The following is a 23,689-nucleotide window of genomic DNA, read 5'->3' as shown; positions in this document are numbered from 1 at the left end:
GTGGGGGAAGAGGGCGGTCGAGGAGCAGAAGCGAACAGGGGTTACGGTCCCTTTAAGGGCTTTACCTGTCGCCGGCTTGACCCGGTTGCGTAAGTGAACCGGACGTGGAAGTGGGAGGGGAGGACGTGACCCGGAGGTGCATGGTGCGAGGGTCAATATGCCGCTACCCGTCCAAGTCTTCAATTTGCAGGTATCGAGGAAGTTTCGAGGGGGTCGCTTGGGGGGGGGGGGACGGGGGGAGGTCTGGCCGCAGGGCGTGTCTTGCGGCGGCTCGAGGCGTAACTCAGGCGGTGGCGGGAAGGAGGCTGCATCGGCGGCGGCTCCTCCGGTGGGATCAGCCCATGTGTTATTCTCGGAAGCTTCCCCCCTGGCTGCCTCCTTGGGGAGGGGAGGCGGCGGAGGCCTCGAGCGGAGACAGATCCGTTGCCCTGAGGCCGAGTGGCTGGTCGCGGCGGCCGCCGGTTGGAGAGGCCCCGCCGCCTGGTGCGCTTGGCTCTGCTGCTCCCCTCCCCGCCCAACCCAACCCCCCTCCCCTCCCCTCCCCTCCTTGCTGTTCCTTTTGGTTTCTGTGTAGAGGCGGTAGAGGTGACCTTCTCGGGGGGCTGCTGGCCAGCCGAAGGATCAGTCCGGAGTTCCTCCCTCCACGTAGGGGCTGAGGACACTTAATAGACATATATAAAGATAAAGGGGAATAGGACAAGAAAATGGTCCTGATGATGTTACCTAGTCTGGTAACGAAACGTTCAGAAGCTAAATTGAAACAAGGTTGGAGAGCAAAACCACTGCCAAAAACACTTAATATACGCCCGTGCGGGGAAACAGAGCAGTTGGGCTTCATTTGAATGCTTTGAAGAGGTCTTGGGGGATGAGGGGCGGGGGTCTGTTTCTTCCTTTATTAGTTTTTTCCCCCCTGAGAGTTGTGCGGTGATACTACAGCGTAAGTGGGGGAAGTAGATATAAATGACTTGTCACGATCGGCTGTCTGTTCCTTACCCTAAATATCACCGAAAGAGAATTTATACTCTAGCAAGGTTTGCATTAAGGAAGAGTTGTGTGATCTCCTGGTTATGAAATGCAATGCCCCCCAGCAAGTTCTGCCACTCAAAAGTTGGAATAAACTGGTGCTTTTTTTTTTTTTGGTGCTTTTGTAATTGTGAATTTGCTTCCAGAGATTTAAAAAAAATAAATCAAAACGATGTCTGAAATGTAATGAGAAGTTGAAGTACCTGGGAACAGACATTTGGGCAATCAATTCTGTCTCCTAGGTCGGAAACTTCACAATTGTTGGTGCATTAAGAATAGTAGAATCACAGGACAAAAATAAGGATGGAGAAACTTGCTTCTTTCTGTCTCCTTCCTGGTTACAGTCCTCTGCCCAAAAGTTCTCTTTTGTTTCTCAAAGGGTTTTTTGACTTTCTTGTGTTGTTTTTAACTGATGACCAAAACCAACAACCTTGAAAGATGATAACAGAGGGAGGAATTTGGAGGTTGAATTTTCTCTCTTCTCAGTGTCTCCTAAAACATTTTCCAAATGTCATGGCCTTGCCGTGTTAAGAAAAATAATGTCTTAGAAATCACAATTATTGCTTGCCCCTCCCAAAAACCCTTCCTCATCTTTCTTACTTTAGAGATGCCATGTATTTTTCCAGCTCCTCTAAGGGCGTTATGGAAAGTTTTCTGTACCCAAGTTCATAATTACCATGTCACAAGTTGCATGAAATGTATCTGTTCTGATTTTACTATTTATAATACAGTATTTAGGCAATTGTGCATCCAAGCCAGTGGATTTGACATTTGTTGCTTGTTTAATGTGGCACATAAATGCTAATTCTTTATAACTTTAAGATGGATATTAATAAAGGCCTATGATGAAAGAGAAAGAAAGCCAGTTCATATTATTCTAAGCCTACCATGAATTATAGCTGTTTATGACTGCAGAGGCATTAACTTCCTTTCTTTCCTTTAGCAGCTGGCGAGCTCTGTGTCAGGGCGAGGGGGTACAGAGAGTCAGGACAGGATGAGGGATAGTTCAGTTCCAAGCTCAGCTTCCTCGTCAGTGACAGATCTATACAACACTCCCCGCAGCAGTAGGTCAGACCTCTTCCTCCCAGGTACATCTGGAGACTTCAGCCTGAGTGCCTGCTTATCAGCCTGCACCCTACTTTATGAGGTATCTCAAAGGAGAAAGCACTCAAGGATGTCTGAGTGAGAATGACTTGAGTTTTATCAACATTAAGGCATATTCTTCTTCCTCTTTTTTTTTTTGAAAAAAAATCCCCTCCTTTCTCTGAATTGGATGTATTTCAAATAACAAAGGATTTTGTTACATGCTGTTGAGCTGCTAGCAAAGATATTTGTCTCTCATTGTCTAAGAATAGTTGAAAGCTTGCAGACTCAAAGCAATGGGCGACAGACTATAATTTCCCACAGGAGTTGTATGGCTTTACTTTGTTATGTATGTAAATTATGTATTCTAAGCATTTTTCTACTTTTTAAGTAGGGATTTAAACACAATATTGCATTATCTATTCTTTTTCTTAACAAATGTCATTACTTAAAATCAAAGCAATGGACATTAACACAACAGCAGGATTACCTGACTATACTAAAGCTAAAAAAACTGCAGGACTGGTTTGGGATCCCTTGTTTCATGGTAGGTGGAAGGGAATGCCTAGATGAGGTACTGGCATGAAGAAAGCTGTCTCTTTGGAAATAATGAGCCAACTTTTCTTGGAACAGGGAAAAGTGGTCCAGAGACCGCATATGGCTCCTGTATTGTTTTGGTTTGTTTTTAGTGGCCTCCAGAGATCACATAGTTGAAATTTGGCAGCAAATTGCTGAGTAATAAAGCACAGTATTCTAATCCCTAGAAATAAAAACAATGTGTGCAAAAAGTGCAGGAACCCTTTCTGCAATTCTCAGAGACTCCATAGAATGGGTGAAGCCAAAAACCTAGGCCCTTTTAGATATTTTTTGAAGAGGCTGAATGGCTTTAAGGACTGAAATGATTGCCTTACAATATTTCGTCTCTTAAAACCTCTGATAATTCTTTTGAAAATTGTACTTTTTACTCTTCTAGGTTTTGAAGTACGCCATTAATATATCATTATAATTTAGTACCGTACAGTCATGGATCTGACAGAAGGCGGGCTTCTCGTAGTGGCCATTGGATGAGCACCCCATTGCATCGTGTCATCCTTATATTGCCCTGTCCAAGTCCAATGTGCCATTCAGATATCCCCAAATTAAAAGAAAATAGTACCTGGCCATAAAAAGCTTGTTCACAAAGGACAGGGCACCCAAAAAACAAGGTCTAAACAATCAAGAGGATTCATAAGTAAACAGTCTGCCCTTTGTATATGTTCAGATTCCCTACCTTTAATCATAAAAAAACCCTCAAATTATGATTTCTTCCAAAAAGAAGACTATCCTCTGAAAAAGCACATTTTTCATATGCAGAGAACTTCAGGCTGCCAATCTGCATTTTATCAAGATTTGACCAATGATCTGACCCTGATACTATATCTTCAGATGTTCATATACAGTAAATTTGTTAGCTCCAATGTCTGCAAATGGGGTAAATTTGAAGTCTAGGTTTATCACTGTTTCATTATCCAGACCATTTGGGGCATATTTGGAAAAAAAACTATGAGGATCTCAATTTAGGTGAATGCTGTAAACCTTGGGTGGGTTCAGGTAGCTAATTTATAATCACCGAAGGGTCTGTGAAATACATTCTATTATCCAGCCTCTTCATCTATCCTTTGAAACAATTGGGTTCAGGTGAAAATCACAATAGCAGTATTTATTTCTTCAATTTATATAGCCATCCATCTCACCTAAGTGACTCTGGAAGATTCACAACATTATCTTTTCACATAAGAACATAATTAGGATCTCATAGCAATAAAATTTTCTTTGGATCAAATATTTTCAATCTTTCTTTGTGAGGCTTATGTCTCAGCAAAACAATTTTCTAATTAAAGGAGATAAAATATCCTTCATATAGTGCTTAAAGTGACAAGCTCTTAAACCCCTTTTTGTTGATTTACAATTAAAAAAAGGATTTAGAAATAAAGGAATCTGTTAGGGCTGCATTGCATATATTTTGTACAATGTAGCATTTGCCTCTTGATTCACCATGATCTTTGGGCTGGGATATAGGGTTGCCCTGTGCAACCTATGACATATTCAATTCCCACTTTCACACCACAGAGGAAGATTGGTAATAGTTAGGTTGTCATACTATAAAACTAATTTTCCTTAATTTCTCATGGGTAAACTTCTAATAAATTTCCAAGAAGCCTAGATTCTCCTGAATCTTTTGCCTTCATATCCTTATGGGCTTTCTAAAGGAACTCAGTTGGACATAATATAGACTAAAAATGGATCTTTGGTATGACCTAGTGAGATTCCTGATACTGATGTCCTTTAGATCAAGATTACACCAAATAAGTGTGAAAGATGAAATCTGTGGAACATCAGACATGGCTTTAGACCTGATTGTGCTTTTGTCATGGTTCATATTTAGGTTTCTTTGTTATAAATAGTTTTACTTTTCTTTGCATTTTAGCCATGTTTTTATATTTATATTTTTATATTTTATTCAATTTATATCCCGCCCTTCTCCAAGTGGACTCAGGGCGGTGCACAGCCAGAACTAAAACACATATGAATACAAAATTTAAAATTATTAAAAGAATTAAATAACTATGGCCCAAAAATTTAAAACATTGAAAACTAAAACCCCTTTGACAATTTAAAAAGCTAAAAAACTTTAAAAAGGGGGGGGGGGCGTTCACGCCAGCCCTGCTTGATGGAAAAGAAAAGTTTTTAGGGCACGGCGAAAAACCCGGAGATCCGATATCCTTTGTATCTCCGGGGGCAAATCGTTCCAGAGGGCAGGAGCTGCCACAGAGAAGGCCCTTCCCCTGGGGGTCGACCGCCGACATTGCCTGGCTGACGGCACCCTGAGGAGTCCCTCTCTGTGGGAGCATATTGGTTGGTGGGAGGCTATCGGCGGCAGAAGACGGTCCCGCAAATACCCAGGTATTTGAAGTGTGTATGCTTGCTTGATTTATTCATAATGTATAACTTTGTACATTTTCTTGTACGGAATTGTAAATATGCAGTTGCTCATGCCATTTAAAATTACTGCTCTTTGTTTCAGTTGTTGAGAAAATTCATGATGAGGGCAGTCTTCCCCTCTCCCAAAAGTTTAAAAGCCCAGGCAAACTCCCTGAATTGCCCACTTATAAATCCAGCCCTGATCTTGGATAATGAATATCAAAACAGCAACAACAACAACAATAATAATAATTTCAGACTATTATTTCATGTTTCAGCCTTGGCAATATTGTGGAAATAACAGTATATTCAGTACTGTATACAGTATATGTGCTCTTGGGTTTGGCTGAAAAAAATTCATAAAGATTTAAGTGGATTTTCTTGTTAACAATTATTTCCATTCATTATGAATGAAAATAAAAAGTATGCCTAGAATTTCCTATGAGTTATATGAAACAATATAAACTTTAGATAATAAGCTGACAAGTAAGAAAAATATCCCAATTTAATTATGCTAAATTCTGTTAATTTCTTTCCCAATGTAACATTGTTCCAATTGCTTACCATCTCTGTTTTATTATTGAGAGCAAGGAAATCTATTGGGTGAATTAGTGGCACAAGTGAGGGTAGTATTTCTGACAGGCCTGGAAAACAACTTCATGGAGTGAAAATCCTAAACTGTACATTCATTGCTTAAATGTCAAGTTCAGTTATATTTGCTGATGCATGGGAATCTTTCCCTTGGGGCTGGGAGGGAGACTCCTCATTTCTGTTTCACTTACATGCTCTGCCGTTACAGGGTGCGGTAGAGCCCATGCAGATTGATGTAGATCCCCAAGAAGATCAGCAAAATGCACCTGATATCAACTACGTGGTGGAGAACCCAACTCTGGTATGTGCTTGAGGACAAAAATGACAGAATGGGTTTCTTAGAATTGTCTTCCAAAACCTAGGTTCTCCATCAGTCCTTAGTTTAAGCAAATGCTACCTGTTTATTATTTTACTTGTAACCTTTGCTTACATATTGAGGAAAATTGATTTATATTGTCAGTTAAAATGATAGGCGAGAGGGAATTGAATCACAATTGCTGGAAACTCTTTCACATTGTGTAACGAAAACAGTCCACAGTTTCCTCTTCTTCTGTTGATAGTGTCTTTTGAGTGAAGCTCAACTATTGGAGACCTTATAAAGATACCTGTGTTGCTTTAGTGGCACCGGTACAGAAATAGGTTGCCAATGCCTTCTCCCAGGATGCTTTTTCAGCTTCCAGTCTTATAAGTATCAGCTTTTTGAGACTGGATGGCGTTATCTGCTTGTCATATCTCATATAACTATCAGTGCTTGAGTTGTAAGTTTAAATCATTATATGAGCTTTTACAGCATAGAGGTTAAGAACATGGCTAAAAGTAGAAAAACCTTAGCTCAAGTCTATTCATCCTTAGCCACAAATGCTGACTGACTTTGGGTCAGTCATTCTATCTCAGCCCACCATACCTCACAAAGTTGTTGTGGGAGTAAAACAGGTATTGTACCAGTATTGTTTTACTAACTTCCTAAATGAGCCCAGTTATTACTTTTTTTTTCCTTTTTGGAGATAAAAAACGATATAGTGTGATATCATCCAATGCATTAATTCTACAGAAAATGTTGATGCATAGACCTGTTCCACAGATTACAGAATATAACAAAAATGAAACATATTTACAATTTGGTTAATTGTCATTAAGAAACAAAAATATCCAGGAATAATTCCTGTGTGCTTTAGGATCTAGAGCAGTAATGGCTAACCTTTTCGCCATCGCGTGCCAAAAGCAGGAGAGCACGGAGGCGGGGGGTGTCGCGCACGCTGACAGCCATACTTATATACGCCCTGTCCCCCATGCATGCACGCGTGCCCCCCACATACTCCCCCTGCTTATGGCACACGATCCCACGGTGGGTCTGGTAGGCTCGTTTTTTGCTCTCCCCAGGCTCCAGAGCCTCTCTAGGAGCCTGGGGAGGGCAAAAACGGCCTTCCCCACCTGCTCGGAAGCCCTCCAGAGGCCGGAAACAGCCTGTTTCCCTACTTCTGGTGGGCCCAGAAGGCCCAAAAATCAGCTGACTAGCACGTGCATGCCCGCCGGAGCTGAGCTCACATGCCCACCGTTATGGCTCCGTGTGCCACCTGTGGCACGTGTGCCATAGGTTCGCCATCACGGATCTAGAGCTAGCAATCATCTGGGAACTCTATGTTCCTCTATAGTTCTTGAACTGAAAATACAAGGGTCCTAAAAGTTGGGCTAGTACAAACTACCATCTATGATTTCTTCTTGCTGCGCAGGATCTGGAGCAGTATGCAGCAAGTTACAGCGGCCTGATGAGGATTGAGAGATTGCAATTCATTGCTGACCACTGCCCACAGCTGCGAGTGGAAGCCCTGAAGATGGCGCTCTCATTTGTCCAAAGAACATTCAATGTGGATGTTTATGAGGAGATTCACCGGAAGTTGACTGAAGCTACCAGGTACTAAGATGAAGAAGGATCTTGAGAGGCTTGTCAGGGATGCATAGTACTTAAGATATAGATATAGATATATATGTCTTTAGTTGACTGACTTTGCATCTATATAACTATATATCTATATATATATGTATATGTCTGTCTCTCTCTGTCTATCCATCTATCTAATTATCTTTGTGCGTGTACATACACACATAGAGAGTGTGTGAGAGAGAGATAGAATGTTAATGACATACAGCATAATTACAGTTAAATATAATAAAGCATTCATACAAATATGAAAAAGCAAGCCTATTAACTTACAAAAGTTTTTAAAAGATTATTCTGGTGTTTTAAAACTAACATTTATACAAATGTGCAACAAAATATAAGATGTAAATTATCATTTCTAACAAAATCCAATAGATATAAAATACTATGGCACAAATTTCATACAGTACTCCCTGAAATAAATACTTACCCCTTTTTGATATCAGTAGGTAATATAGCATAATTTAAAAGCATTCAGGGAGACTATATAGTGCCTTTTAGACAATGGAGGCAAAGTCTTCTCACCATTACCCATTCTGCATGGGCAACACTGTTCATTGCAAGATATTCTCTTATATTTCCAAGTCAACCGTTGGTAAAACATTAAGTTGTGCTAACGTCCTACCTTATCTATATTTAGATACTGCAGTCTGTCTTAAGGTATTTATTGGCTGTACTGAAATTTGAAGGTAGAGCACTTAAGTTTTCAATTAGGACTATTATTGCCAAATTCCATTCCCATGGACATTTTGCAGTACCATATGTATATATAAAAAGTAGAAACCCCTGGGAGAGGCCCCCTTTTAACCAGATGACTGTATCCAGAAGGTTATTTTTTTTACTCAGCTCTTGCATATGGTTTCAGTTTGAAATTCTTCTTTATATCTTAAGAGCCATTCATGCACCCAGTAGAAAGGGAGCCCTTTCATTTGCTTTCAGGTATTTTGATGAACTAAGCATTAGAATCAAGTGTAACTGAGAATGTTTGCTGTTTAAATAAAAGTTTACCTAGCAGGGAGAAAGAGCATAGTTAAGCTATTAAAGTCAGCTTTTTTGATTGTCTTGGCTCTTTGTTTACCTTCTCTGTTTAAATCACAGGTATGTTGCTATTCCTCGCTCAAACTGAAACAAAGGGATCTGTCTTGTTTTCTATCTGTAGTAGTTTTCCTATAGGTCATCAGTTTTAGTTCCCATCAATTCATTTAGCACTGCCTGTAGCAAGGCATTATAGGAGTTCTATATATGAGTCGAACTCCTTTTCTGAATTTACAGTTTCACTCATCAAAATATCAATATTGTCTAGAGCCAACTGATTGTACTCCTAATGCATTACTATGATCCTTCTCAATTCTTGTAGATTGTGGCAGTAGATAGGTTGTTATATCTGTAGGTAACATGATTCTATGTTCCTGTACACTTTGTGTATCTACTGTTTTCTTTTCAGAGAGCTGCAGAACACACCTGACGCTGTCCCAGACGGTGGGATAGAGCCCCCTCCCCTAGACACAGCATGGGTCGAGGCTACACGCAAAAAAGCTCTTCTCAAACTGGAAAAGTTAGACACAGATCTTAAGAATTATAAAGGAAATTCAATCAAGGAAAGCATCAGGTGACACTAAGGACACTAACGAATGAAAACAAAAGAAATTGGAGTTGGTACAAATTTGTAAAACTAATCTCAGAATAACATTTTAAAATGTCATCTGGAATCATTTGGTGGACTGTGTATACTTCAAATGACATTTTCTTGAATTTATTATTTACAATTTTCTGATACATGTTGCCATGAAATAAAACCATGAAGGAATCTTTGTGTAGAAAATGCTACACATTTCCTTTTCACAGGAAAAGAGTTTTCCATCATCTGTAGTCACAGATCATTTCTCAAATGTGTCTTGAGAAAGAAAATTGAATGATTGAACTGTTTTTCACTCATTCCCAAGAATTAAAATAAATAGTTTGCTCACCATAATGTCCCTCCTCTGTGAACCCTTCAGAAGGTAGCGTGAAATATACTATTTAGTTCTAAACATGTAATGTGTGAGACACATCCCCCAATATAAGTTTTCCCTTCTGTGACCCACATTTTTCCTAATGCTGCTACTGCTTATTCTCACTCTCAGATTTTGCAAGACATGTATCTTGCACTCTTCTACATTTAGTATACATTTGTTGACTTTGATAATGTACATAACAGTTGTATTCCTCAGCAGCGGTGGGCATTATTCATGGTAACTTATGAATAGTTTTGCAAGGAAATAAATGTTCAGAAGAGGCAATGGATCTGTTTAGCAATGAAGCACAGTGGACTTTGTAGTGGAATACTAAAAAGCTTAATAAAGAAGTATACTTGATCCTCATTTTTAGTTTTCAGTGTAAATGTTGATGCCAAGTATCTGCCAGAAATAAATAAGAACGTTCTTTGCCATGTGTTATACAGTAGTTAGACTTTTTGGTCAAGAGCAAACATTGTTTAGGATTATGTGTTTCTGATGCTTATTCCTTTATAGCTGACATGTACCTGCTTTTTAGGAGAGGCCATGATGACTTGGGAGATCACTACCTTGACTGTGGAGACCTCAGCAATGCCCTTAAATGTTATTCACGAGCCCGTGATTACTGCACCAGTGCAAAACATGTTATTAACATGTGCCTCAATGTTATCAAGGTAAACAGCAATTTATCTCAGCAGTTCTTTATTTGGAGAAAGGGGACGAGAAGAATTTAATATCTGTTCAAAATAGACTTTTTCCCCCCAACTCGGAATTATCTTATAAACCTTCCTTCCTTTTCTATCTTTGCATTTCAAATTTCCAGTTTTCCCATCAGTACTTTTTACGAGGACTCAATGAGTCAGTAATAGTAGGCTACTGCAACTCCTCAAAAAGGTCTCTTTTCACCGTTACTTCTTTTATAGAGGCACAGGATAGAAGGTGTCAGGTAATGTGCTACTGAGTTATGTCTGGACTTGTTTCTTTGCAGGTCAGTGTTTATCTTCAAAACTGGTCCCATGTCCTGAGCTACGTGAGCAAAGCAGAATCCACGCCAGAGATTGCAGAGGTAGTAAGCTTTTCTCCATCTTGTCTGTGGCAAGACATTCCAATGATCTAGTCAAGATTGCCTACTGAAATGGGAATTTGGAACTAGCCATATGCTAGATCGTGCTAATTCCTTGTTTGCCTTTAGTTGCCCTGTTTTGATCTCCTGATAAAATATAGTCCTCTACTGTTTTAACTTGTAGAAGGATTGTTAAGAGCTATTTAATTAATAATGAACTTGGAAGTAGACATGAGGTTCGGATTCCCCTATGAAAAGAATCAGAGATTCAGTTTCCTCCTGGCTTACATGATAAAGTGTTGTGCACATGATCCCTGTTTAGAGCTTTGAAGGAATCCATCTGCATTTCAGATGGACCCTTGATGCATGCCAAGGGAAAAGAAAGAGAGAAAAGAGCTGCTTCCTCAGACAAGCTTAATGGAATGAATTAGCTGAAATATTATTGCTCATTGACTGATTTTTCTCCCTCCTCTCTGTCTAGCAAAGAGGAGAACGGGACAGCCAGACACAGGCCATCCTTACCAAATTGAAATGTGCCGCAGGTGAGAAAATGGTTTGCTTGCTTCACTGATACTGTCCTTAGTGTTCGTGGGAATGGTTGTGTGCAAGCAGTGCGATAGACTAGCAAAATGTTCCAGTTTGCTTTTCCAATATCTGTCCCAATATTGTAAACTGCACAAAGCCCCCCCAAGTCAGTCTCTATTCCTAGAAACTATCATTAATTTAAGAGGTTCTCCCTTAGGTTTCTACGTGACCCCTAGCCTTCTCTTTCTTCCGATTCATCTGCACAAAAGAGTAACTTAATCTCATTCTTAGGCTTGGCTGAACTGGCTGCCCGGAAGTACAAGCAGGCAGCAAAGTGCTTCCTGTTGGCCTCATTTGATCACTGTGACTTCCCTGAGGTGAGGATGTGGAAGAGATGGGAGCTGGCAAAACAGTGGGGTTTAAAGTGGAGGAAATGACACATACAAGGCCATGTTTGACCTTTTCCAAGCTAAATCTGGAGAGATCAGCTATTTTTCCTCCTTGTGTTTTTTTTTTTTTCCGGGGGGGGGCACCTCTTCCTTTCCTGGGAAACCTGGGGAAAGGATTCAGGCAATCTTGGGTACTTTATCTCTATTCTTTAGAGGCTGTCCCTTCTCTCTTTTTTTCCAGCTGCTCTCTCCTAGCAATGTAGCTGTATATGGTGGCCTGTGTGCACTAGCAACTTTTGACCGACAAGAATTGCAACGTAATGTCATTTCCAGCAGGTAAACAATTTGCGGAACTTTGATGATGAAATAAACTAAATTATAATGGACATGTTAGTGGATTTATTGATGGGAGCAGACAAATGGCAGGAGTGAAAGAGATGGAGTAGTCTCCCTCATCTTGAATCCACTGTGTTCAATTTTAAGTTCCTCTGATTCCTTTTCCTTGGTACCGATAGTCCTCAACTTACTACTGGTCAATTATGGTCGTATGTCAAGGACTAAGTATAATTTTAAGAAAGACAGGATGAAGAATTATAGACTTATTCCCATCTGGGTCCAGATTTTAGACAGTTATGCCTTTCCACTGCCATGCTCTCTGGCTCTTGAGACAGCGGTCACTCACAATCTTGTAGAAATGATCACATGATCAAAATGACTTTTCCATTGAATAGAGTTAGCCCTCTTTGAAAGAGACATAAAAGATGATTCGACTTCGGGTTGTGTGACCCCCCTTTGTATCTACAGCTCCTTCAAACTGTTCTTAGAGCTAGAACCACAGGTGCGCGACATCATCTTCAAGTTCTATGAATCCAAATATGCTTCATGTCTCAAGATGCTGGATGAGATGAAGGTATGTCCTAGAGTTTTAGTGTTCCTCAGTATGTTTTGCAAAACAGTTGCAACAGCATTTGAACTCTGAGAACCCTTTCTTAACTGGATAAAGCTACTCTTGTCTCAGAAGTATAAGAAAGCCTGGCTTAGGAAGGGATAAGCAACAGACTTCAGAGATAATACCAGATCATAGTCTGTGTGTGTGTGTGTGTAAGAATTTCTGCCCTTCTTGCATGTTAACCTTAATCAGCTACATTCTGTTTCAGTGCGTCCAGGCTACTAGGTATTAAACTCAATCTGAAAAATAGAAAAATATGTTATAGCTATGTACTGTTACAAATACACAGATTCCTATTAAATATCTTTAAAAAAAAAAAAACAGGAAGGAAAGCAAATAAAAGTTGCTAGAGGAAAAGACTGCCCGTGAAAAGCCTCTAGGCTGAAATTGTACTATCTTGAGAGTTAGTTAAGATACATGCGTAAGATTTGTTTTTTTGTCTTCTCATTGTCTCTTTCAAAAAATGATCTTGGCATGCTTTGGATGTTGTTATTGGGGTGGGGTGGGATTGAGACTGGCTCGTTTAGGGAAAAAACATGGAAACAGTTAATAGTTTTGGATATTTTTTTCCTCTGTTGCTATTACAGTTACTTCCAGTTCTCCCAGGTTAATAGCAAATTAGTAGAAAGAGATTAATGAATGTTATGGTAACTCCAAAGGAAATGTGGTAAATCTTATTAGGTAGATTCAGTGTTTCTTTTCTATTTATTATTAACATTTTGCAAACTCTAGAAATGGTTGTTTTATAGAGCAAAGCTTTGGAAAGCTTTATGTCCATTCTTCTTGCTGTTCTGGACAGGATAACCTACTACTGGATATGTACCTGGCACCTCATGTGAGAACACTTTACACCCAGATACGAAACCGGGCCCTTATCCAGGTAGCTGTCTTTACCTGTGGCTGCAATTGTGACTTTCCTTTGCTCCTTTCTTCACTGAATGCAGTGCAGAGTCACTCTCAGAATATTTCTCTGTCTCTTTTTCTCCCTTGACTTTATTCCCAGTATTTCAGCCCCTACGTATCGGCAGACATGCGCAAGATGGCCACTGCTTTCAACACTACTGTGGCAGCTCTGGAGGATGAGCTCACTCAGCTGATTCTAGAGGGGCTAATAAATGCCAGAATAGACTCCCATAGCAAGGTGAGTCCCAGTCATACAAGTGCTCCTGAGTCTCTCTGGCCACTGCTGGAAGCCAATGGCTAGCTAGGCAGAATGAACTTAATTGTTTGCACATAGTAATTATGCCATACGGCTAATCAATTGGGCCCCACAATTGAGCCCAAAATTTCTGTTGGTAAGGAAGACAGCTGTTAAATGAGTTTTACCCCATTTTATGACCTTGCTTGGCACAGTTGCTAAGTGACTCACTGTAGTTGTTAAGTTAGTAACAAGGTCGTTAAATGAATTTGGCTTCCCCATTGACTTTGCTTGTCAAAAGGTTGGAGAAACTGATCAAGGACACTGCAACCCTCATAAATACTGTATTTTTTGGAGTATAAGACGCACCTTTTCCCCCCAGAAAAGAGGGTGAAAATCTGGGTGCGTTTTATACTCCGAATGTAGCCACGCTCAGCCTCCCAAACTGAGATTTCAGAGGCTGAAAGAAGCCTCTGAAAGAAGCTTCAGAAAAAAAGCCTCAGAAACGACGCTTCAGAAAAAAAGCCTCTGAAAGGCATTTATCTAAAATAATATGGCAAGCAACAAAAGAAGAATCAGTAAAGGTTCTAACCAAACTATGTTAACAAATCTGGAGAATGACACAATAACCAGTTATAACCCTGCTACTTAATCTTATTCTGTAGATTTTGTATGCCAGAGATGTTGACCAACGCAGTACTACCTTTGAAAAGTCCCTGCTCATGGGAAAGGAGTTTCAGCGTCGCGCCAAAGCTATGATCCTACGAGCTGCTGTCCTGCGTAATCAGATCCATGTCAAGGTGAGCAAAAATGCCCTGCCTTCTCCAGGGGTTTGCATTTCATGAATCAGCATCAATCAGAAGTTGGTATAAATATAAATGAGGGCATTTGGACTGAGCTGATGAGCTGAACCAGGGCAAGTAGTTCCTATGCATCTCCTGAATGACTTCAGCTGATGCTTAAATATTTGAAGGCCACAAGCAGGTTAGATAAGATACTTTCTTAGAAACATTATTTCAGTACAGATTTTGCTGTAGATGTAAGAAGAGCCTTCCTGCCATAAGCCTAAGGCCTTTCTAATAAAATTTTCTGTTCTGTAATACCAAACATACCTATCCACTTGTGGACCTGACAGCAATAGCCCTTTTTCAATGTGGCTCCCCATAAATTGGGATGTAAGAAACTCTGCTTCTGACTGTAGTGCTGGTATGTAGCCCTCAAGATTAATAGCGGTTGTCACTCCCTGAATCACTCAAGTTCCCCTTTAAATTTTAGGTTTGAAACCATTGTACACGTGGTAGCAATGAATGTCATTGTTTTATTATGTATTATGCACAGAGCTTCCTACAGCAGGAAGTGACAAAATGAACATCATCCAAAAGTGGATTTTTCTTGGCAGATGCACAGGGAAGATGCAGGAAGAGAAGAGGGCTATGCGAGGCATTTGAAAGAAGCAGCTGGGAACGGCTTTTGAAGTAGTAGTGTGACCCTAGCAATAGGCATAACTGCTTGCTATTCAGAGGAAAAGGGGTTCTCTTGCACACATTACAAAACCCTTCTTTCAAAATGTTTTGCCCAGCCTTAGAAGAGACTTTCATCCTTGGGGCCCTAAATCCTCAGTTTCCCTTAACTGTGTTACACTTTGTGAGACAACCCAAAAGGTGGGGTTCTTTTACCACTGGCCCTTTTTTTCTGAAGGGGCACGTCTCTCCATCCTCATCTAATCTTTTAGTCCCTAATTCTTTTCCATTCATCTGGTTTCGGTTCCCTGGGGGTTTCCTTCACTTGCCTGCTGGTGTGGCAACTTGTGGGATGGGAGATGAGCTCTTTTTCTACCTGATTGCTTACTGGGCCTTGGGTCTCTCTCTTGCCTTGTTACAGTCTCCTCCACGAGAAGGAAGCCAAGGTGAACTCACTCCAGCAAACAGCCAGTCCCGGATGAGCACCAACATGTGAAGCTCTCTGAGCCAACAAAAGACTGTCCCTTCCCTCCCTGCCCCACATACCCAGGGCCATGTGTATCCAGTATCCACAACATCAACTGTCCCTTGGTGCCTTTTCAGACTCTCTGGCTGGGAGGGGCGGGCGGGGGGCAAGACAGTTGAAGGCAAGCTTTGAGAGAGTCTGAGAACTCCTTTTAGAACAGACAACGTTTGTCAGATGCAGCCCTTTGAGAATATGCAAGCCTGCGAGTGCTGGCTTCCTCCTATCCTACCCGGGGTTTCTCATCAATAGAAGCTGATCTTGGTTCCATGCAGCTGCCAAAAGAGCTTTGTTGTTTTTGTTCAGTAAAAGATAAATGGCATGAATCTGGAGGACGTGTGTGTTCGTGCAGAACTTCTCATTTGTACGAATGCATCAACTCAGACCCTGAGAGTCTCTCTTGGACAGCATCACAGGAAAACAGGCATCCTTCCCATTAATTCACTTCAGGGCTGTGTTTTCATTCACCTGGAATCAGCTCCATTTTAATTTGTTCTTCCTGTGTTTTTTTAAAGTGTGTGCTCTGGCTTGTTTTCACATCCCCAGACCTCATGAATAGTTGGTTCCTTTGATAATCCCTGCTCCAAATGGGATGGAGGGCAGCATATATGGAATTGTCTCCCCCTGCACTTGGGCAGGCCTGCCTGGCTGCCTGCACTACTACTTTTTAATTTACTTCATAACAAAAGGGGTATGTGGTTGCAGGCTTGACTCAGATTGTGTTGGTTAACAAGCGTAGGTTGAGTGTTTGAGTGTTCCACAGTTGCTTACATTTGGGGAGGTTCATTGGGGTTCATCCCAAGGAAGCAGTTACAAATTTGGATTTAACTCTTGGCCAATTTATCTACTTTTCCCAGACACTGTTAATGTTGTTTAGTTTAAAGCCACATTCTCTCCTATGCATTAAAAACGTAATTGCAATGATAACTGCAGATCTGAGCATCAATTCTTGCTCTCCTCCACAAACCTCTCAACTCAATTATACTCTAGTACAGATATCTGAAGGGTGCAGTTCTGAAATTAAGGATTGCTTGAATTACAATCCTAGATGATACTGAACACGTCTTTTTGTGGACCCTTTAATCCTAGTGTTATCATACAATGCCATTTTTTATAAAAGTATGGAAAGAAATCGGTGAGATGGATGATCCATATGTAATCTACGTAATTTAATGGGAGCTTTACAAGTAGTACTATGTGATATTTAACATATTTCAATGCAAAATATATAAGGATTCCTTACCTTTCTTAAAAGAATTCATATGCATTTAGCGCAGAAATATTTTGAATTTTCCTCAGACATCAAGGCAATGTGTGTGTGTATGTGTATATATATATAAAAATGCAAAAAATTAAAATCTCGAGTGTTTTCCCCGCGTCATTATAAATAAGTTGGTTAACATATTTAAAATCCTGGTTAAAATCCCAGCTTAAAATCTTCTAAAAATCCTTACAGAGCACTCAACAAAAACTTTTAAAGTCACTGGTAGGATTTTAGCTGAGGTTTTAAAGGACCTTGCAGAGTGCTCTAAGGATTTTTAGAAGATTTTAAGCTGGGATTTTAACCAGGATTTTAAATATTTTAACCAACTTATTTATAATGACGCGGGAAAACACTCGAGATTTTAATTTTTTGCATATGCACACCTGCGAAAAGGCCACTTTAGGTAATAAATAAAGCACACCATTACAGTAAGCAAGCTTAAAACAAACTGCCTAAGCCAAATAAACAATTTTAACCCAGTATTGAAAAAAAAAAGATGACTCTGCAGTATATAAACCTTGACTTTTCTTAATTTGCTGAGTCCTATTACATTATGGGTCAAGTTAGGGAATGGTTCTTGTGTTTCTTAAATCAAATGTTGAGTTTTTCAGAACCTAAGCAATTTAAAAGGTTTCTTTCTTCCATTGCTCACAAACACAGTTAAAAATGAAATTGCAATTCTTTCCTGTTATTGTTCCATATGGATTGGTCTTCTGCAGTACTTGAGAAGCAATTTTTGAAGTAGTTGTATGACTTAATTATTAGTAGATTTAGCTGCTGCTGTTACTTTTGTACTTTTTGTTAGAAGGTATTTCACTTTTCTGGTGGTGTTTCCCCCCCCCCCCTCCCCCCATTTTATAGTTCTCTATATTCCATACATTTCTTTGGTCTCTAATAGTTAGCATTCCTAACAAAATACGGTAGTCCTGAACTTACAACAGTTCACTTAGTGACCATTCAAAGTTATAATGGCACTGAAATAAGTGACTTCTGACCACTTTTCACACTTATGACCATTGCAGCATCCCCATGGTCACGTGATTTACATTTAAATGCTTGACAGTTGACTCACATTTATGACGGTTTCAGGGTCCCGGGGTCATGTGATTCCCTTTTGCAACCTTCTGACAAGCCAAGGCAATGGGGAAACCAGATTCACTTAACAACCATGTTACTAATTTAACAACTGTGATTCACTTAACAAATTTGGCAAGAAAAGTCATAAAATGGGGCAAAACTCACTTAACCAATTTCTCACTTACCAACATAAATTTTGGGCTCAGTTGTAGTCGTAAGTTGAGGACTACCTGTAGTTGTTTTTTGAGGCAATGGGTAAAGTACAGTCTGGATTAACAAGAAATCTAGTCTGAAGGTACTTAACCATAGGGCTTGATGGGAAACTATAAGAATCTGATGTGTAATATACCCAGTACAATAAGGAAAGATACATATTGTACATACATAAGTCTGTATGGCATGCCAGGGTTATTTATACTGAGCAAACCTATCTATTCTAACAAGTTTTGAGCATTTTATGTCACTGGTATAAAGGGAGTTTGATGTCCTTTCATAGGCAAGGAAGTGTTGTTCTTAATGCAGCACCACTTCTGGATAGGAAAAGGGTCATGAGGACCAAACTAGTACCGAGAATATTACAGGTAGTTCTCGACTTATTACCACAATTGAGCCCAAAATTTTCATTGCTAAGCAAGGCAGTAGTTAAGTGAGTTGCACCTCATTTTATGAGTTTTTTACCACAGTTAAGTGAATTGCTGAGTTGTTAAGTGAATCATACCATCGTTAAGTGAATCTGGCTTCCCCCATTACTTTGCTTGTCAGAAACTGACTGGGAAGGTTATAAATGGTGATCACATGATTTGGGGACTGTAACTGTCATAAATATATGTCATTTTGATTATGTGCCCATGGGGATGCTACAATGGTCCTAATGTGAAAACTGGCAATGGCACTTTTTTTAATACTACTTTAACTTCAGTCACTAAATGAATGGTTGCAAGTCGACAACTTGTGCCTAATCCTTTTATGTGGTCCCATTTTAAAGATTTCCTGGCTTATAAGAAGATAGATGTGACATCCCTAAGGAGCTCATATACCTTAACAGAATAATTAATAACTCTTTTAAGTATCTCCAAACTCATAGCCATTTTGTTGGCAGTCATAACTTTCATCCACTAACAGTGGTTTTTCTGACATCTAATTTCATCAAACTATAGAGTTTTAGAAAAATTGGAAGGTATATTGTGCCAATGATGTGTGAATCAACAAATCTTCAACACTTAACAGTGCTAGGGGGAGGTGTCTTTGGGTTTAATTCACTTAAAGCCTTCAAGTTATTAATAAAAAGAGCTGCTTTTATTACAAGCTGTTTTGAGCTCTGTGAGAAGGCAAGCAAGATGCAGCTTTAAAAATCAAATATACAGGACACAACATAAGTAAATCTGCAGTAAATCGGACAAAAATATGCAGAGCAAAATGTAATTCAGACAGGCTACATTTATAATTTCATTTTATAAGGCTGCTCAAATTCAAAACTGATTATAGGCAGCATACAATCACAACCTAAGAAGAAACAAAAGGAATATTACAGAGCAAGGAAATGGATATCACAACCAAAGCAAACTACAAATCAAATGGTCCTGCCACTGATCTCTCCTTGGAGTAAAAGCCAGGTTTTTAGAGAGAGTTTAAAAGCTTATAGGGGCAGGGTGGATCCAAATCTTTCTAATTTTGACCTATGCATATTAGGGTCTGTAAACAGATTTGTGATTTATTGCTATGAGTTCCAGTGGCTATTTTTTTCCCCTTAAGGAGGCCTCTGACTCCTGTTACAAAGACTTAATGCATGGAGGGATAAAGGAACTACTGGCACAGATTTTGGCCCTAACTTCTATCTAAACTCGAGTACTGCTGATAGTTTTAGCTCAAGGTATCTTGAGCTAAGGATACCTTGGTATCAGCAAAATCAGCCCACCTCACAGGGTGGTGGTTGTGGGGAAAATAGGAGGAAGAAGGTTTAGTATCTTGAATTATTTGTAAAAATAACAAAGGTGAGATACAAGTTAAATTAGGCACTAGATTATAGAACAGCTGTAGTTGCTGGAAAACAGCATAAATCTCTGGTTTACCACAGTGATATCCAACTGGAGAGTCTTTCATCAATGTATTTTCTCTTTCCTTAGCTGCCTTGGCTGATTCAGTCCAGTGTTTCTCAACCTTGGCTGCTTGAAGATGGGTGGACTTCAGCTCCCAGAATTCCCCAGCTAGCCTGTGGCCTAGTCCCAGTTCTGCCACTGTGAGCAGTGTAACAATCAATGCAATGTAGAAGTGACGCCGGAATTCATGTTCAAAGCCCCACCTACCTGCCAGATGAAACACCCAGTCTTTGAGACTTGTTCCAATCTTTGTCAAACAATGCAGAATAGGGTTCTGCTTCTGTGGGGACATTTTTAAGTAACTGAATACCCCCCCCCCAAGCTAAACTGAGCAAGCTACAAACTTCCTTCACATGGTGAAGGAAAAGTTGGTCTCTTGAAAAGCAGGGCATTGTTCTCCATTCAGATGGGCAGGTACCAGTAGATTAGCTGCTTGGTTCCTCACCTAGCTCTGTATGCAGGTCCCTATCTTTCCTATCTCTTTTAATATGTGCAAATTGAAGCATGACTTTAGGCCTTGGTAATCTGTAATCCATAAGAGTAGCATGCTCCCTCACTTAGGTTTACATTTTCCTCTCTGCGTGAGAAGCTTGCCCTGCAAAATGTAATCCTGGCTGTTTGATTAATCTTCGCAATCTTTTCTTATATAAAAGGGAGAGGGGAATTAAAGATGAGACATTCGGATAAGCTCCAGCCCTGCTTCCTGATTGCCACATGGAAGATGGATCGGACTGCTTAAAGTGCAGCTTTACCTCCATGGGTATGAATTTGTGAATGAATGAGAGAGCAAGCATCCACACCTTAGCAATCCCTGACCTGCAGTCAAGGGTCAGAGAAGCAAATCCTGTAGTAGGCGTGAGGCAAAAGCAAAGAGAAAGCTGAAAGTATAGGCTGGAATGAAAGGAGGCAGAGGTGTGTCTGGCAGCTATACAATAAGTTGCCAGTAGTTAAAATAATCTCTCACGCTCTTTTGAAAGTACAGCTAAGACTATGATTTGCAAAATAGCTCTGAAGATTGGACATGCTAGGGAAACTTTCTGGTAAATAGGAATTAAAAATCATGCATGATTTTTAATGTTGCTTCATATTCTTAGTCATGGCGTTTCATGTAACTATTAATTTATTAGTCATCCTATGGTTATACAATAAGCTTTACTGGGTTAGTTGGATAGTGTTAAAAAGGAAATTTGTACTAGATTCTGCCATTCAGCCAGGCTAGGGGGAAATATTGAGAAAAGAAGGTTAACCCTCTAGTCAGACCCTAACAAAGGGGGGTGGGCGGGGGAGGGGAGGCTGTTCCAAGAAATCCATCAGATTCCTTTTAACACCCTTAGGGCCCCAGAAAGGAAGACTGAAAGAAGAAAGGACTGTATGTGTATGTGTCTGTGTTAGTAAATCTGCTGGTGTGAGGCAGCTAAATCAGGTCTCAACAAATTACTCTTAAAACAGCAGCCACTTTTCAGCACTGAGGACACTAATGGTGTGTACTGCTAGTGAACAAAGAAGTCTGCTGGGGAGGATTCGCTGTCTCAACTCCTCTTTGCTAGAAGTTACAAACACAATAAACTTTTTGCAAATATACAGGAATGCAACAGGAGGATAGTCACATGCTTATATAGATTAATTTATGCTCCCCCACACCAAACGTATCAAGAATATTTATAGCTATGCATGTAAATGATGAACTATAAATTGCAGTAATTGAAAAAAGTGCCCAGTTTCATTACAGTAATTCATTTTGGATTGGATTGGTACTAATACCACTAGATAAAGCCTTAGCAAGACCACACCTAGAATACCTAGAAATGATAGCAGTGTTCCAATTTTTTGGGGGGGGACGCCACAGAGGAGGGGGGAGGGGTCAAGCTATTTTCCAAAGCACCTGAAGGCTAGACAAGGAATAATGGATGGAAACTGAACAAAGAGAGATTCAACCTGGAAATGAGAAATTTTCTGACAGAGCAATCAGCCAATGGAACAGAAGTTGCCTTCGGAGGTTGTGGAAGCTTCATCACTGGAAGCTTTCAAGAAAAGATTGGACTGCAATTTGTCAAAAATGGTGTAGGGTCTCCTGCTTTGGGGTGGGGGGGTTTGGACTAGATGACCTACAAGGTCCCTTCCAAATCTGTTAATCTGTTAAGGCTTCACTATTACTCCACACTGTGGTTTAAAATAGCTGCATTTCAGAGGAAATGGCAAATGAAGTACAAGATCATAGCCATCTACCACTAAGCTGCAATGATGAAATATACACTTGATGCCATATTGCAAACTGCCCTTTTTTTTTTTTATCCCAACTGCAAGTATGTAATCACAGGGTTTGTATAACATATGACACACATTTCATCTCTTCCCTCTTGATGCCATCACTTACTGGATGCCTATGTATGAGATACTGGGATTTTCTCATTACAAAATATTAACTCGACACATTGGCAGGAAAATGGACAAAAGTGTGTGTATGTTAGTATTGTTAGAAAACCTGATTAAAAGGTTACTAAAGCAATATATTGTAGTATAATAAATTGCATATGGATGCACAATTTTTTTGAATAACCAAACTAATTTTGCTGTTAATTACAACTTTTAGTATGGTTGCATTTGCTTTCACAGCATTCTCTAACTTTACCCAAATGGGAGCAAAAAGTTGCAGCACAATGTGAAGGAATATGAAAACCATCAGAAATTATGGATTGTGTTCACAGTTCTTAAAATAATTATGACAAAAACCTTTTCTACAGTGTTCTGTCAGATAAGACCAACATATGAGAAACAAGTGTGTTGTAGTTGAAACAGCAAGAGATGGCTTTTTCCTCGTGACAATATTTGTGAGGCTAAATGGAAATTGGAAGAGAAATCACAATATACTTACTGTACTTGCATGTGTTCCCAAGTGGCACAATCTGAAGCTCTCGAGAAGTTTATCCCACCAAGGATTCCAAATAGTGCCACCCAATTGTAATTTTGATTAAAATTAAAGGAGAAAATATTTAAATTAACGACTGGATAGTAGTAATATTGTATTTGTATTTAATTTGTTTACATAGAAAATATAGCTAGTCCCACCTGCTGTATTTTGCAACATTCTACCAAATGGCCTTCCAAGTTCAAGGACTGCTCTTCGCTAAGTAAACCATGCAACCCAGGACATGTCATTGTTATTCTAAGATAATTTATGAAGCTGTTAGAAGATCTTTCTGGATCATAATATAGTAACAAGATTTTTTACTCTAAATTATTTCTGGTTCTTCAAGTGCCCAAATATTTAAAAGATACTAACATTTACTTGGACAGCCATTTAATTTAATGGCTTTTATTTCTAAAAATCACGATAGTCTGATAAGGGTAAACACTGTAATTTGTCCTAATAGCCTAATCTGATATCCAGAGTGGAGGTGTGTGTGGGTTTTTATGAGAATTACTCTTTCAGCAATATTTGTTCACAAACATGTCAATATTCATGAGTTGATGTACAAACTCACAGCATGCTCAAAACCTTGGTCTCTCTTGAAAGCAAATAACTTCATATTTCTATTTTAGAATGAAATCTATTTCTTTTTTATCTCCTTTGAAAAGGATTAGTAAGTGGCCCAAATAACTCTTTCCCAAGTAAT

The 23,689-nt window shown here is 39.7% G+C and overlaps 1 protein-coding gene across 2 annotated transcripts; it reads left to right on the top strand.

Moving 5' to 3' along the window:
• Nucleotides 1–127: 127 nt before the first annotated feature.
• On the top strand, nucleotides 128–16,811 carry GPS1 (G protein pathway suppressor 1). 2 transcript variants are annotated; one of them, XM_070937630.1, is made up of 15 exons: nucleotides 158–190; nucleotides 1,967–2,170; nucleotides 5,867–5,959; nucleotides 7,389–7,570; nucleotides 9,042–9,206; nucleotides 10,130–10,265; nucleotides 10,580–10,657; nucleotides 11,136–11,196; nucleotides 11,471–11,556; nucleotides 11,810–11,904; nucleotides 12,373–12,478; nucleotides 13,317–13,397; nucleotides 13,521–13,658; nucleotides 14,321–14,455; nucleotides 15,537–16,811. In XM_070937630.1, exons 1-15 carry the CDS (start codon nucleotides 158–160, stop codon nucleotides 15,609–15,611), a joined length of 1,668 nt encoding a protein of 555 aa, XP_070793731.1. In that variant the 3' UTR covers nucleotides 15,612–16,811. The 2 variants fall into 2 exon arrangements, with proteins under 2 accessions (XP_070793732.1, XP_070793731.1); XM_070937631.1 differs by lacking the exon at nucleotides 1,967–2,170 and having other exon boundaries at nucleotides 128–190.
• The last annotated feature ends 6,878 nt before the right edge of the window (nucleotides 16,812–23,689 follow it).

This window comes from Pituophis catenifer, unplaced genomic scaffold, assembly GCF_029215685.1.
Source record: "Pituophis catenifer annectens isolate HBS135680 unplaced genomic scaffold, rPitCat1.0.hap2 SCAF_2, whole genome shotgun sequence".
Taxonomy (NCBI): Eukaryota; Metazoa; Chordata; class Lepidosauria; order Squamata; family Colubridae; genus Pituophis; species Pituophis catenifer.
This window is presented reverse-complemented; position numbering and strand designations above follow the sequence as displayed.

Bases quoted from the DNA above. Each gene is read 5' to 3' on its own strand.
- GPS1 (XM_070937630.1), top strand. From the start codon at position 158: ATGCCGCTACCCGTCCAAGTCTTCAATTTGCAG. The intron at 7,571-9,041 runs GTACTAAGATGA...TTTTCTTTTCAG, and splicing joins AAGTTGACTGAAGCTACCAG to AGAGCTGCAGAACACACCTG. The intron at 13,659-14,320 runs GTGAGTCCCAGT...CTTATTCTGTAG, and splicing joins GAATAGACTCCCATAGCAAG to ATTTTGTATGCCAGAGATGT.